The following is a 14,892-nucleotide window of genomic DNA, read 5'->3' as shown; positions in this document are numbered from 1 at the left end:
GGAGCTACTTAGTGTAACTTGCTAATGCAATGCGTCAGCCACACATGCGGGCTGTTGTTAAACCTTTTCTTACTTCTGCTCGAGCCAATGACCTCCAAGCAAGCATGCCAAATCAGGCAGTGCTCGCCAAAACCCGCCAATCTCGGCTCAGCTCATTTTTCCGAATTGTTGAGGGCGCACGATCGCGCGTCGTGACTCTTGGGGCTCAGTTGCCCAGAAGTCTTAGAACCAAGGCTTTTGCCCCACCCTCCCAGCACAACAGCCTTCTTGTGGGGCAGCTGACCCGGCCCCAAACGCTAACGTTACCCTCTTCAACCTACTTGTCTTGGCGCCCAGACGCGGATGGCGATGCCCCTCCGTTTTCCCAGTTCCTTGGTCCAAACCAAGGCCATCGCTTCTGCGGGAAACCCTTGTGAGGGGCCGGCCCTTGTCAAGCATTGGGATGCTCGCAATGGTCCGTTTTGGTAGGGAGTTAGTCGCAGCGGGCGCCTGCCCGACAGGGCTGCGTGAGCGGAAACGGGGAGACGCGCGGTCTTGACTTTTACTGGGCGCTGGTGAATAAAAGTCGGGGTGCTCCCCCGCGCTCGTTGGGCTCGTTGCCTGCTGGCCGTGCCATTTCGCAGCCCTTTGTCTCTAACCTCGTATTTCAACGAGACGCACCAGAGACCGATCGATTCAAACGCTCTCCTGTGTGGTCTCGTGGTCTGTCTCTTCGTCGACCTCGGCACCCACCACTCAACAAGTGTTTATCATCAACCAGCCCGCGGAAAGTAGGCTTCCGAGATAGATCGCCATCAACATGCCTGGCGGAGGACTTTTCGGCGTCGGCATCCCGCCGTCGCAGCCTGTCTGGCTCCTGTACATCAAGATCGCGGTGCTGGTCCTCTCCGTCGTCATCATGGGCATCTCGGGCTATGTCCTATCGCTGACGAACGGCGGAGCCGCCTCGCTCGACATGTTCGCTGTACGTAACCGTAAAGAGGGCTTCGCTTCCCGCGGGAGCGGACGTGACGTTGCTGACAGCACTGCGCAAAAAAAAAAAAAAAAAAAAAAAGGCCATCTTCAGCCTCCTCGTGTACGGCGCGGCCGGTGCTCTCGAGCTCTGGTCTCCCAATAACCTCTTCCGTGTCGGCGCTCTCGTCTGCTACCCACTTAGCATCATTTTCTGGCTCTCCGCCTGGGCATGGTCGGCGAGCCAGTCGTCGGCCTGGATGTCGCTTAATGGCTGGTGGAAGGCCGGTACGATTGGCGGGTGCCTCGGGGCCTGTGCCGGAATTGGTGCGCTCATCTGGTATGTTGGGATGCACCCCCCCCCCCCCCCCCCCTTCTCCCTCGGATAGATGTTATTGAAGCGCTCGCGACTGACTGGCTTTCTCTCCAGGATCCTTGCCATCGTCCACCTCTTCTTCTTCATCCGCGCATGCCTGATCGATTCCGGGCCCGCTGCCGGCGTCGGCCAGGCGGAGCTCGGCCAGGTCAAGCCCGAGGGCCAATCCCAGCAGTACCAGCAGCCGTATCCTGCCCAGCAACCGTACCCGGCCCAGCAGCCCTATCCCGCTCAGGACCCTTACGCGCCTCAGCAGTATCCCCAGCAGTATCCCCAACAGCATCCCCAGCAGTAACCCCAGCAATACCCCCAGCAGCAGACGTCGCCGTATCCTACTCAGTAAGCCGCTGGGCGCGGCGCGATATCGGCGGGACTGCTGGCTTAGCTTGGATTGGGGCGCCGCAATCGGGTTTCCCACGATCGGTTCTCCCCTATGGTCTCGAGTCTGCTTTGGATAATAGAGTGTCCTTTTTCTTTGTCTGAACTACGCGACACATTAGCGATGTTTTCGGGGTTCTATCAAGTTACTTCGCTAGAGCTACAAATTGATACCCGGCTTGTCTCTGAGCGAGCACGACAACTTTTCTTTCAAAGTTTCCATGTCAACCACCTAGCCAGGCGAAAACGTCAGCAGCAAGATGGAGGACGCAGGGAGCGCCGCGGCGGTGTTTGAGGCGTATATTCGCAGATGTAATGAGAGGGAATGCATGGGATCCTGTTCTGAGCCTCGCCCTGGTCGCATGCACTGTTCGGAACCGGCTGAAACATGCGTATTGTTCTGCAGGACCTGTACATGTGCACTCTGTACTGTCTGTACGATGGAGTGAATGCAGCCTCACTACGGAGTACGGACTACATAGTACGAAATGTGAGCTCAACCCTAACCCTACCGATGTGCATGCAGCACCGCCCGGCGCCGCGTTGTTTAATTGACGCGCTTCCTCGGCCCTGGCAAAACGCGTCTCGCGTCAAACAATCATCCTGGTCTCGAACATTGAGGCAACATCGGCTTACGGAGGAATCCGTACAGCACAGCACACCACCAACGTCAATCATCCCTCCTCCCACCAGGACTGTACTGTCTTACTGGCCGTGGAATAATGATTATTGTAGTCGGACAACAATGCTTGCGCCGTCATCACCAATCGCCTTTTCTCCCAGTTCCTCGCCCGCTCCCAGCAGCAAACGGCCACGGCCAGCCGACGCGCCCAAACCGCCCAAACCGCCAAAGCCCCGCGTTCTCGGCGGCTTCCTGGCCGACTCCGACTCCGACTCCGACGACGACGACGACGATGAAGTCATTACGGACGAGCCGTCGCCGAAGCGGCGCATGCTCCACCAAGATACACAACAAGACGCCCAGGCCGGCTTAGAGGCTGGCGCTGGAGCCGGAGCCGGCGCGGCGAGGGCAGAGGTTCCCTTGATGAACAGGACAATGTCGGCGGCCCAGGAAGTCGTGTCGACACCGCCCGACAGCCAGACGCAGGACGACCTGACGGAAGAAGCAGAGCGCTACGAGCGCCTATTTGGAACCCAGGGTTTGCCCACACTCGCAGCCTTCACCAGCAAGGATCCCCGCCCGGCTTCATATCATGTCTCGACATGTTCTGGCCAGATGGTGCCCATCCGCGAGCGCAGGCCGGCCGCCGCCGTCCCCTACGCACACATGGCGGCAGCGCGCTCCAGGACCAAGGAAGGGCGCGCACACAGGAGCTACTACGGCGTCGCCATTCACGAGCTCATCGACAGCGCCAACAAGGAGCTCGCCGAGGCCCGCAAGACGTCCGGATCCGCGAATGCTACAACGCCTCTCACCCCGCCTGCCAAACCCGACAGGCCCGTCCGCTCCGTCGAGGCTCAGCACAGCAACCCCAAGAGACCCAAGCGCACCATGCTGTGGACCGAGAAGTACCGTGCCCGCACCTTTATGGACCTCTGCGGCGACGACCTGACAAACCGCCAGGTCCTGCGCTGGCTCAAGCGCTGGGATCCCGTCGTGTTCCCCCACGCGGCCAACAAGAACAAGCCGGCCGTCAGGCGCCACGGTGCCCAGCACCACCACCAGCATGCCGGCCAACCACCAGAGGAGGAGAAACCGCACCGCAAGATCCTCGTGCTGCACGGCCCGCCCGGGCTCGGCAAGACCACCCTGGCCCACGTCTGCGCGCGCCAGGCGGGCTACGAGGTCATGGAGATCAACGCCAGCGACGAGCGGAGCAAGGACGTGGTCAAGGGTCGGATCCGCACCAGCCTGGCAACTGAGAGCGTCAAGACGGTGGAGCACAAGAAGCCCGAACCTGGCAAGCAGCAGAAGGTGGCCCGCCCCGTCTGCGTCGTCGTGGATGAAGTCGACGGCGTCGTCGGCGGCTCCGGCGCCTCGGGCGACGGCGGGTTTGTCAAGGCCCTGATCGATCTCGTCATGCTGGACCAGAAGAACAGCAGCGGGAGCGGTTCCGCCGCCGCCGGTCCAACGGGCCGGAGGAAGAAGAAGTCGGACGATTTTAGGCAGATGAGGCCCCTCATCCTCATCTGCAACGACGTCTACCACCCCTCGCTGCGGCCCTTGCGCCAGTCCGGCCTGGCCGAGATCGTCCACGTTGGGAAGCCCACCGTGGAGGCGGTTGTTGCCAGGCTCAAGACCGTCTTCGAGAAGGAGGGCATACCATGCGAGAAGGACGCCGCCAGGAAGCTGTGCGAAGCAGCGTGGGGCATGACCAGCGGCATCGACGCCAGGCGGGGAGCCGAGAACAACGCCGAGGGCGACCTCCGCAGCGTCATGGTCGTCGGCGAGTGGGTCGCAGGCCGGCTGAGGGCAGCCTGCCCCGACGGCGCCACCCCGACCCTCACGCGACAGTGGGTTGACAAGCATATCATCCGCGACCTGGCCCACGGCGGCGGGGGCGCCAGAGGTCTCGGGCGCGGCGGGACCAGAGAGATCGTCAACCGAATCTTCCAGGAAGGTGCCGGGTTCCCGAAACAGTCGACCCCGGCCGTTCAGCTGTCCAAAAACACCATCCACGAGCAACCCCAGGCGCAGCTCGGCGTTTCCGAGCAGCAAAAGAAGTATGCCATGGCCCGTCTGCAGGAGATGATTGACTCGTCCGGCGAGGTCGACCGCATCATGACCGAGGTCTTTCTCGAGTACCCCAACCGCGACTTCAACGACGACTCCTTCATGACGAAACCCGACCTTGCCTACGAGTGGCTGCATTTCCACGACACCTGCTCCTCCCGCCTCTACTCCGGCCAGGAGTGGGAGCTGGCCCCCTACGTCAGCCAGCCGATCCTGGCCTGCCACCACCTCTTCGCCTCCCCGCGGCGGCACCAACCGCACACAACAATGTCCGGGTACGGTGCGAGGTGGGGCGAGGAAGCAGACGACGGCGAGGCCGACGCTGCTCCCTTGCCCTTCTCGGGCCCGCGAGCCGACTACGCCGCGCACGAGGCCGAGAAGGCGAACCGCGCCGCTCTGCAGGCGCTCCATGCCCAGCTCCCGCCAACCCTCACCCGCGCCTTCCGCAGCCCCGAGCACATCGCGACCGACCTCCTCCCTTACCTCGTGCGCATCGTCTCCCCGGACGTGAAACCCGTCGTGGTGGGGGGCAGCGCCGACAAGGGCGGCGCCGTCGCCTCGGTCAGGAGGGAGAGCGAGAAGGCCATGGTCAAGCGCGCCGCCCAGGTGCTGGCCGAAGTCGGCATTGCGCTGCACAGGGGGAAACTCGAGTCCGACGTGACGGCCGGACCTACAGGGCGAATACAGAAGGTCTATCGGATTGAACAGTCAGTGGTCGAAAATAAAATAACTAATTTTCCTAAAAAAAAAACAAAAAAAAAAAAAAAAAACAATCCCATAACCCCATCAACAACTATACTCTCAACCCCCCTCCCCTCCCCCCTCCCCCCGCCTCGCTAACCTTGAACTCACCCACAGGGATCTCGACGCACTCGCCACATTCGAAACAGCATCCGCCTACATCCTCGCCTCGCAGGCCCCAACCCGATACGCGGTCCGTCAGGTCCTCGAACAGGAGCTCCACAAAGCCCTCGCCCAGAAGGAGAGCGCGGCGAGACAGGCCCGGCTCCGATCAGGCGAGGGCGGCGCTGCTGCCGATGGCGGGCGACAGCAGCATGCCCCGGGAAGCGGTGACGACGACGGCGATGAATACAAGGAGAACGCCAACAGGCACAGGTACTCGAAGATGGTCGCGGAAAGGGCGGGCGTCGCGGTCAAGAGGGACTTCTTTGGCCGGGTTATTGTCGAGCGGCCGCTGGCCGAGACGGACGCGAATGCCGGGAGGAGGTTCAAGAGGAAGCAAGACGCTGGCAAGGCCGGGAGAGTGTGGGTTACGTATAATGAAGGTCTTAACAACGCCGTGAGGAGGCCAATATCCTTGGAGGACTTTTTGAGGGGATTCTAAGAAGGAAAAAAAAAAAAAAGGCGGGGGCGATGTTCGGGATGCTACGATGTCTAATCGGATGATATGTTTTACACCCCGAATCAATGACTGAGGTGTTTTACGAGCAGATATGAGATGAATACGCTGCTTTTTGGGACGTCTGTGTCGTGTTTATTTGGACAGGCCGTGTGTCCGGCATTGATCAAGGGTCGTCGTCTGTCATTGCTCCACACACTTCTTTACACTATTAAACACTCTTGACTCCCGCGCATTGCCCCGCCCTCCGGCTTGGCAACGGCCCGGCCGGGACGTGGAGCCGGGATCGGCCGCCGGCCGGGGGAGCTCCACAAGCTGGGCCCGCATAACTTTTCCCGGGGACTTCTTAATAACACCGGGTTCAAGCTCAGACATTTCTCAGTTCGGTCTATGGCAAAAATGTCCATGAGAGAAACCCCAAAGACGTGTTGTCGTGCCCGAGCATGACGAATGCAACCTGCATACGTTCCCATTCTGTACTGCCAATGATATCTCTCCAAAAATAACATCGCCATTCCAATGAACTGGCCCCCATGGCAGCTAAACATTAGACAAATGAATCCAAAAAAAAGACACATCCAGAACAAGTTCGTTTTTTTTTTTTTTAAAAAAAAAAAAAAACCGTGAGACCCTGCCCATCCGGCCTGCCGACCGCTCCACTTATTCCCTGCCACTCCATTCAGACGCCCGCGCCTCCAGCTTCCGAATCACCGCGGCCACGGCCGTCTCGACGTCGACATGGAAGTACGGCCTGTTGGCCCCAAACAACGGCACCAGCCGCTTCCCAGAGGAGGAGACGACGGGCGTGACCTCGCCCGCCGCCGCTTCGATATCGACTTCCCTCGCCTTGGAGCGGGCTTCGGCCGCCTTCGAGTCCTCGGCGCCGGTGGCGGAGGCTACCTCGGCCGCGCCGATCAGCGGCTCCAGAGCGGCCTTGTCCTGCTCCGAGTCGGCCGCGGACCCGACCGTGGGGGAGCCGCCGCGGCGGCTCTCGGGGCCGGCGCCGAAGCCGCTGGCGACGAGGGCGCGCTTGGTCCAGCGGCTGGCCACGCCGGCAAAGTGCCACTCGACGCGGTCCGGGTCCGCGTAGCGGTCGAGCTGGTTGCGCAGGTCGATGAGGGCCTGGGCAGCCGTCATGTCGAGGGCGCTGACGGCGCCGAAGTCGAGGACGACGGCGCGCAGGGTCGGGCGCGCCGCCATCGCCTCGCGCTCCTCGGCGGCGCCGGACTTCCAGGGGAGCGGGCCCGGGTCGTTCCAGGGCCGGTCGCCCACCTTGTCGTACCGGTCGAGCCGCGTGCGCCGGGTGTGCTGGAAGATGTGGATGGTGAGGGTGTCGAGGTGGCGGGCCGAGTTGAGGTAGTTGAGGCCTTCGGCGAAGCGGTAGATGAAGACGCCCGGGTAGGGCGACGCGATGGTCACGTCGGGGCTGTACAGGTCGGGCCGGTCGAGGGGGAGGAAGGCGGCGTGGGACTTCTCGCCGGGGCTCGCGGTACCGCCGCCGCCCCGCAGGCTGTCTCGGGGGACGGACTGCACGGTCACCCTGCCGAGGAACCGGCCGGGGCTCTTTGCGATGCGGAAGAGCAAGACGGCTCCTGATGCCGCCATGGTGGCGTAGATGCCGTTCTCGATAGTGGTGAAGACGGAAACGAAGACGCCGGCAAAGAAGATGACGAACTCGATAGGGGACGTCTTCCAGTACTTGTAGACCTCTCGCGGAGGGGAAATGAGGTCGCCGACGGCGTGGATGATGAGGGCGCTGAGGCCGGCCGAGGGAATGTAGAAGAAGACGGAAGTCAGCGCGTACAGCGCCAGCAGGACGATGATGGCCGTGAAGATGCCCGCCAGCGGGGTCCTGACTCCGGCTTTTGCCTTGATCGCCGTCCGCGAGAAGGATCCGGTGGCGGGATAGCCGCCGAGGAACGGGCCGAAGATGTTGCTGAAGCCGATGGCGACGAGCTCCTGGGAAGGGTTGATGATGTAATTGTTGACGCGGCCAAAGGACTTGGAGATGGCGATGTGCTCGATCAGAAGGACCAGGATGGTGGTGGGAATGTCGGAACCGATGGCCCCGAGAATCTCGGTGTCGAGCCTGGGGGCACCCACATGTTGAAAACCTTAGGCGAGACAGTGTTAGCAGCTTCGATGCCCATGACGGGGGACTGGTGAGGTTACGTACCGCTGGGAACGGTGCCGAGGATATCAAACTTGGCTTCCTTCTTGTCCGAGACGCCGCGGTTGGCCAACCAACTGACGAGGATATACAGGATCACAATGAAGGCCATGCGCAGAGTCGAGATGAAGAACCACGTCTTTTGGTAGCGGGGGTGCTTCCGTCCCATGAAGTTGCAGAACCAGCGGATGAAGTAGAGGCCGAACAAGGCAGTCAATCCCATGGCTGCGTCCAACTTTGCCCTGGGTAACCCTTTGAGGGTGTTGATGATGACTAGATAAGTTGAGTCGCGAGTGTTGACGCCGGAGATGCCCAGGAGCTTGGGGACCTGGCCGGAGGCGATGTTGAGGGCGGAGCCCGTCATGAAAGAGCTGATGGCGACCAGCGGGATGAATTCGACGATAAAGCCGAGCCTAGCTAAGCCCAGGAACAAGAGAACAATACCCGAGATGAGGGCAAGACTCCGGGCGATGGTTTCCGCGGCGAGGTCTGGGTGGCTCTCCTGGACTTTGATGGTGATATTACCAACAATAGTGGACATGACGGCAACCGCCTACAGTACAAGCTTGGTGAGCATCTGACACAGAGAAACACTGAAGTGTCGAGTCGGCATACACCAATGGTGATGTCCTTGGACGTCGCGAATGCCCAGTAGAACAGGAACCCCACAAAGGACGTGTACAGCCCGTACTCGGGCGGCAGGTTGGCGAGGAGGGCGTAGGCCATGCCTTGCGGCACGACGACGAAGCCGACCGTGACGCCTGCAGTTTGATTAGCCCTCTCTGGGGCCGCGAAGCGCTGCGACTGGGACTCGATACTCACCGGCAATAAAGTCACCCAGCAGCCATGTTAAGTTGTAGTGAAAGATCCATCCGAGAAACGGGAATAACTCTTTGAGGTAGTTGAGGATGTCGCGTCCCGTGGGGATGAGCTGGACCAGAGCTTCCTTGACTGTAGGCTCCTCCTCGACGTAGTAGCTGTCGTCACGGAAGGCGGAGTCGTCCAGGCTCTGGTCGGGATCGATGCCCAAGAACGACTTGAGGCGGTCGGCGTACACGTTCGCGGCCATGTTTGTCGTCCGACCGGGTGGTGGATGTGTCGAGTCGATGTTGAGGCTGCAGCAGCAAGCCAAACAGACGAGACGAGCCGCAGGATATATGTTATATATATGAAGGTGCGCAAGCGGCTCTCACGTTCTCGGCCGATTTCAAAAACCCCCAAATGCGGTGTTTGAGGGCCCCAGCATCCAGCTGGATCCTAGTGTACCGGTATTAGCTGCCACGGTGAGAGCGCGCGAGGATGAAGAGGGGGCCGGGGGTGGCGAGCAAGGTTCTGGATCTGATAGTTCGAGCACGCGCTGGGAGGCGTCTTGTGCATGACGCCCGCAGCCGCGGGATGCTAACACACAATCGATGATCTTCCCAGACAGACGGGCCGCGATGACACATGGGAATGGGGGAAGAGAGGCCCTCGCATATCCTAGTGTATATGCGTGTGGCTGCGAGTATGTATGTATGTATGTACTCCTCCGTTCGTCCAGCGGGCGGCCAGGATCAGGGCCGGGGTAGGGGTTATTGTGCAAGCGGCAACCGCCGAATGCATGGGGGGTCCCCGCGCGGTTCTCCAAGTATTCCACACATACATCACTTACTAGTGTAGCTCGAGTCTGGAGGTCGGCTATGTACACAGTACACGACCTGTCGAACGGCAATAAATATGGCGGATGGCCCCCGTGAGGGATGTACAGTACAGTACATCGACGTCTTCTAGAATCTTAGTGCCGTTGTGGTCCCCAAAATATCATAGACGGCAGCACTTTCCAGGTAAATCTCCCTCTCGAGCTCGGGTCGAAAACTAGGGCAGTGGAACGGGAAGCGGTCCTGCGTAATAAATCCGTACACCACTACAGCAAGCGTACAAATACTACCTTGCCGCTTGTTGGGGCGGGGGACAAGAGGCTGGAAACTTCCGTTACCAAGAGACGATATTGCGTTGGCTCCCATTGCTGCTCACCTTCTCTTTCGAAGTCCAGGTTGTCTGCGGTGATGCCGAAGCTCTATGACGCTATTCATAGAGCGGGACCCGGAACACGTTGAAAATGCAGCTCAAGCTCGATGCGCCGAGCATCCTTTGCCGAAGTCGTCCACCATGAGGGGTGCCAAGAGTAGCCGCATAAAATGCCAGAGAGCTTATGAAAACTGGAAGTTGCTCATTGCCAGAAAGACCGCGCGCAGTGGATGGCATCCTGGGCAGCTTCGCGTGAGAGTGGAGGTGGGCAGCCAAGAAAGCACGATTGCGCAACGCCACCTCCTCCTTCTTCTCTCCATGGGTTGGGCTTGTGCGCTTTCGATGACAGAGAAGAATTGAAATTGGAAATTCCATGGGGGCAAGAACAACTCCTCGGGCAGGAATACCGAGTAAGCAGGCGCTGTGGCTGCTCGCGACGGGAGCTGCTCTCGGTCCCTTCCACTTCTGGCAAGTACTCCCTTTGAAGATCCCCTTCTCGTTTAATCCTGGAGATGTGATTGGTCGCAGTCGTGCGCTGCCCAATCACACCATTTTCAGAGCTTCTCAGCCATTCAACTCCTTCCTCCAGGCCATTACTTGGTGTTGCTTCCTTCTCGGCGCAGAAATTCTGCGAGCTCCTCTTACCTCGTTCCACGAGCCCATCATCATCTCCCCAGGTCGGCCGCTTGTCGAGATTCAGCTAGAGCGTGGGGGCCAGACTGCAGCGTGCTCCCCGCCCAGAGAAGTTAAAAAGGACGGTCGCCCACCCTTCCGCCATAACGACATTTCAGGGGTCCTATTGCGCGATCAAGCACCATTGCTCGACGGCCAACCATTCCTGACACCGTGCAGAGAGCACACGGCTTGCCCAGCCTGCCCGCCTTCTCGCATCGAGGCCTCGGCTCTCCCGAGGCCCAGCAATGTGGTTCATGCTGAACCAGATTGATGAGGCCGTCGCACGTTCTCGTGGAGAATGATATTGTTCCACCAAACCCGACGGCTTGGTGTGAGCGCGAGGCTCGTGGGAATGTCGATCTCGATGCGTGCGCGGGTTCGCTGATAGCCGTGGCGATCTGACTAGCATACCCAAAACGTCGTCATCACCTTGCTTTTTGACTGAAAGTCGAGGCGGCCACTCCGTCTTCGCCAACTTCAGCGTTCGGTGTGCCCGAGAGCCTGCTCTTGCACACTTCGAATCACCTGGTAATTCAGGGCAGAGCCTCAGCTTCGCAAGGCTCTAAGATGAGCGCTCGCACTGTCCTCGAAAACGGTAGAATTGAGGAGCGGCCGCACCCCAAGGGGAGACCGAACAAGTTGCGGTATTGGGCCGTGAGAGTACTTGGTAGAGTAGCAAGACGACATGTCCCATGTCGAACATTTTTTCCCTCACGAAAGTCGCCTTGTTCAAGCGTTAGCAGCTGAACTTGGATGAGATGGCAACGGAGAGTTGCCGTCTCTGTGGGACGGAAGAAAGAGAATCGAAAGGAACGAAAGTTTGAGGCACAGAGGAAATCAGAACTTGGTTTGGATTGCCCTCTTTGATAGCTCATGCCATCCTCACCATCCACGGAAGCAAGCTCCTTTTGTATGTGTGTACTATACATGGGGTTGTATTCTGTTGAACTGTGCTGTATCTCCCTCCACACAGCAGGGCTGAGCTTAGAACGCCCGCGACTTGGGCGTGGGGAAGAGACTCACAGGAACCGGCATCCCGTAAACTCGAAGCTAGGAAGCACTGAACTACCAGTTCTGGTTTGGACATGGGGCTTGTGACCTGATCGCCTTCTGCTGGTGGCGCTGTCATGCCTTGTAACATACGCAATGCAGGGCGAACATCCTATCCATCCTTGTGTGAAAGACGCACCCTACACTTACTTGAGCCAACCGATCGGGCAAGGTCTCCTTGCAGGCGTTGCATGCTGTTTACGTGGCGAGTCTTCCTTCTCTCCCCCCAAAAAAAAAAAAAAAACCGTACCCTCGGCCAGCACAGGCTATTGCTTCGTTCGGTATGTCTCAGGCACTACGTTATGTACGTACCTATGCGTCGGCCTCCCGCACGGAAATTTGGGGGGCGTGAGGCACCCAGACGACCCGGGCCCGGATTCCCCGAATTGTCTGAGCTCGGGAGTCCCGCTGGCTGGCGCTTATGATGGCTTCCGGACCCGCGATGGTGGTGTGCTGAACGACGTCCTCATCTTGATGCACGACTCGCAGGGACCCTGAGAAACGCAAGCATGCACTGCTCTTGCGTCAGCGGCCAGCGTTGCAACCCATCCTCGGATGGAGCCAGCGGCTATATACAGAGTGATGTCGCTGCGATAAGCGGATCAGACATGCAGGCAACTCCCGCACCCGGCCTATCCTACAGCCCGGGTCTTGAGGAGGCTGAGAGCTCCTTTCCCGAACGGCACCTCGATGAAGATAAGCCCCAGTTCTCGGCGAGTGGCGGTATCGGCACCGGCCGCTATCAGTCCGGCGTCGTAAAACGGCAGGTGTTTGAGCCTAGTCTCCCAACGGTCTACGCCCGGGATTGGCCCGGCCCGGGCCAGTCTATCCCCCAAGACGGTCATGTAAGACAGATATTTTCGATGGCGCATCTTTCGACTTGTCGGGTAGCTAGCTCATCAAGCATGGCTCCAAGGTATCCTCTCACGGTCCATTAGTCGACGGCAACACCCTCGGCGGTCCATTCCCACAGCCACAGCCGAATTCGGGGTCCTTGTCGGCGGGATGGAACTCGTTTCGTGAGCAGCCCCAGGACGGCTTCTTCTGGCCGCCCAGCCGCCGTGAGTTCAGCGTCGACGACGATTCCGACTCGATCCAGAGTCGAAACGAAAGCCATGAGGATTTCTGTCCGTCAATACCGGCACTGTCGGGGCAGAGACCCAGGCGCCGAAGCTCTCACCGCGTGACCAAACCGGCAAAGCCCCCGACACCGATAGCGACTCACCATCTGGCGGCGCGCACAGAGCGACCTTACATTCCCGACTTTGACTACAGCACAGACTGGCTTGAGCCCTCGGATGCCTCGGCCGCTTCCTTTTCGCATTCCAGTCACGATCCCACACCAATCACCACCGGAAACGAGATTGAAATCGCGTTACGAGACAACGCCTCGTCGTCGTCCAAGGTCGACTCCAAGCGGATCGCGCACAAACTGTCCGAGAAGAGCAGACGAAATCGCCTGACCATTGCAATACGAGAGATACAGAAACTGCTTCCCTCGGGGGTCGATGGCGAGGATTTGTTGCCGACACCAAAGGAGGCGGATTACGTGGTTCGCCCTGGCGTGCCCAGTAGTAAGCTTGACATCGTGGAGATGGCCGTGGGTTTCATTCGGGACTTGAAGGCAATGAACAAGTCGATGGCGGAGAAAATAAAAGACTTAGAGAAGGAGTTGGAAGCGTGCCAGTGCCGACATCCCAGAGCAGAAGAGGCCGAAGCGGCGCCGTCGGGCGAACCGACAATGATGGAAGGCACCGCGGGTTGAGTATGAGCAACACGGCATTTGGGGTTATAATATGATTGAGGAATACACCCGGCCATGATCAACAAACATCATGGTACCTAACTGAAAAAAAAAAAAAAAAAATTCACAACCTGCTGGAACCATGCTCCGCGGGCATTTACAACACCCTCTAAGCTCTTTCCTCTTTTCCGTGAACTCATGCTGGGCTCTGCCTGCTATGCACCCACCCGGCCGCACGCTGGTACGCTCTTCCAGTCATTATTGAAAACACTTATTCATCACGAATTGTCTCTACGCTGCTCATTCTCTACATTTTCTTCTATATCTCGCCCGTTCTTCATTCTTACCAGTGCCCTTATTACCCCCCCGGGAATGGCATACTTCCTAATCGGATATAGCGCTATATCAAACATATATCCTTATATGGCCTAGCCGTACCTGCTATGTAAATCGAACCCCTCCTCTCTTAAGTTCCGTTTTTATACTCTTATTATAGGCTTAGGCTTTATCTAGGCTAGACAATGCTAGGCAAAGCCTAGCACTAAGTCAGACTTACCTAGCCCTACTTATATATATACTATTATTTTGTAAGACGTTCGTTACTCATTTATAAGATACTTGGTAGTTAAGGCCTAGTTAGGGCTTAGCTAGAGACGTAACTAAGTCGGACCCCCTGGATTCGGAACACCCCCCCTTTCGTACAGACGTCACGCACACATCGCTACTTCAACCTAACCACTTCAACTTACTACAACTTGGTCGGTTCTTTTTCAATCAACCCCAAACTTTACAAATACCTTCAACAGTTTAATATAGCTTTTACTAAACAGGATACAGGTCGTGCTAGTGGCCCATGACTGAGCTGGCGCTACAGGACTTCGAGTGGTGTACGCGGCACGGGAATGATTGGGCTGGGACGTGTCGTTGCCTACAAAACGGCGCGTGGTGTCGCACTCGAGAAGGCATCAGCCAACCATTAGCCGCTGTGCGACGAGAATACGGTGCAGTTGTGCGGGGTCCTCCCCTCGAAGTCGGTGCGAAGGGCCCCTCGGTTTTGCCAGTGAACTCGGGTTCAAGAATACCCCGCTTGACGGTTGGAACTTGTCACGAGAGAATGGAGGGTGAAACCAGGTGAGGCTTTAAATGTTCGCGATTTTTAGGCAGACATCCACCTTGCAGCCGAATGTGCAGCATGCAACTCAGTATCGATGCTTTCTGCCAGCCTTACCCCGCTGGTCTCCAATCTCTTTTTGGTGTATTGGTTGAACTATGTGTCTGCTAACGACTTGCATGCTTCGGACAAGAGCCCTCGACAGCGGGTTCCGACATGTGCAAACAAGAGGTCAGAAAATGGTCCAACTGCGGCTGCACTGTCAACGCTGGCAGTCTACAGACCTGCGGCAAACAAGGAACGGCAAATTGTAAGGGCGTTGAGGAGGTACCGATCGCATTTTGGTCGGGATGGTGCAAGGACCATAAACCTTAA

The 14,892-nt window shown here is 58.4% G+C and overlaps 4 protein-coding genes across 4 annotated transcripts; 3 read left to right on the top strand and 1 right to left on the bottom strand.

Annotated features, from left to right (window-relative positions):
• Positions 1-619: 619 nt before the first annotated feature.
• On the top strand, positions 620-1,776 carry P884DRAFT_19675 (uncharacterized protein). The gene is made up of 3 exons (XM_069438002.1): positions 620-964; positions 1,056-1,291; positions 1,382-1,776. The coding sequence occupies exons 1-3, from the start codon at positions 800-802 to the stop codon at positions 1,620-1,622; spliced, it is 642 nt and encodes a 213-aa protein (XP_069298009.1). The 5' UTR covers positions 620-799; the 3' UTR covers positions 1,623-1,776.
• A 674-nt stretch (positions 1,777-2,450) lies between these two features.
• P884DRAFT_284956 (uncharacterized protein) lies at positions 2,451-5,905 on the top strand (the record flags this gene model as incomplete). The annotated part of the gene is made up of 2 exons (XM_069443736.1): positions 2,451-5,107; positions 5,259-5,905. The coding sequence occupies 2 exons, from the start codon at positions 2,451-2,453 to the stop codon at positions 5,743-5,745; spliced, it is 3,144 nt and encodes a 1,047-aa protein (XP_069298008.1). The 3' UTR covers positions 5,746-5,905.
• Positions 5,906-6,420: 515 nt separating this feature from the next.
• On the bottom strand, positions 6,421-8,999 carry P884DRAFT_299685 (sulfate transporter family-domain-containing protein; the record flags this gene model as incomplete). Its single annotated transcript, XM_069444700.1, has 4 exons — positions 6,421-7,874; positions 7,937-8,483; positions 8,546-8,691; positions 8,753-8,999. 4 exons carry the CDS (start codon positions 8,997-8,999, stop codon positions 6,421-6,423), a joined length of 2,394 nt encoding a protein of 797 aa, XP_069298007.1.
• Positions 9,000-12,270: 3,271 nt separating this feature from the next.
• On the top strand, positions 12,271-13,427 carry P884DRAFT_199684 (uncharacterized protein; the record flags this gene model as incomplete). The annotated part of the gene is made up of 2 exons (XM_069438245.1): positions 12,271-12,507; positions 12,579-13,427. 2 exons carry the CDS (start codon positions 12,271-12,273, stop codon positions 13,425-13,427), a joined length of 1,086 nt encoding a protein of 361 aa, XP_069298006.1.
• Positions 13,428-14,892: the final 1,465 nt, after the last annotated feature.

The sequence above is a fragment of the Thermothelomyces heterothallicus genome, assembly GCF_042370625.1.
Source record: "Thermothelomyces heterothallicus CBS 202.75 unplaced genomic scaffold P884_scaffold_10, whole genome shotgun sequence".
NCBI classification, from domain to species: Eukaryota; Fungi; Ascomycota; class Sordariomycetes; order Sordariales; family Chaetomiaceae; genus Thermothelomyces; species Thermothelomyces heterothallicus.
Note: the sequence above shows the minus strand (reverse complement) of the source record. Positions and strands in the feature narration are given on the sequence as shown.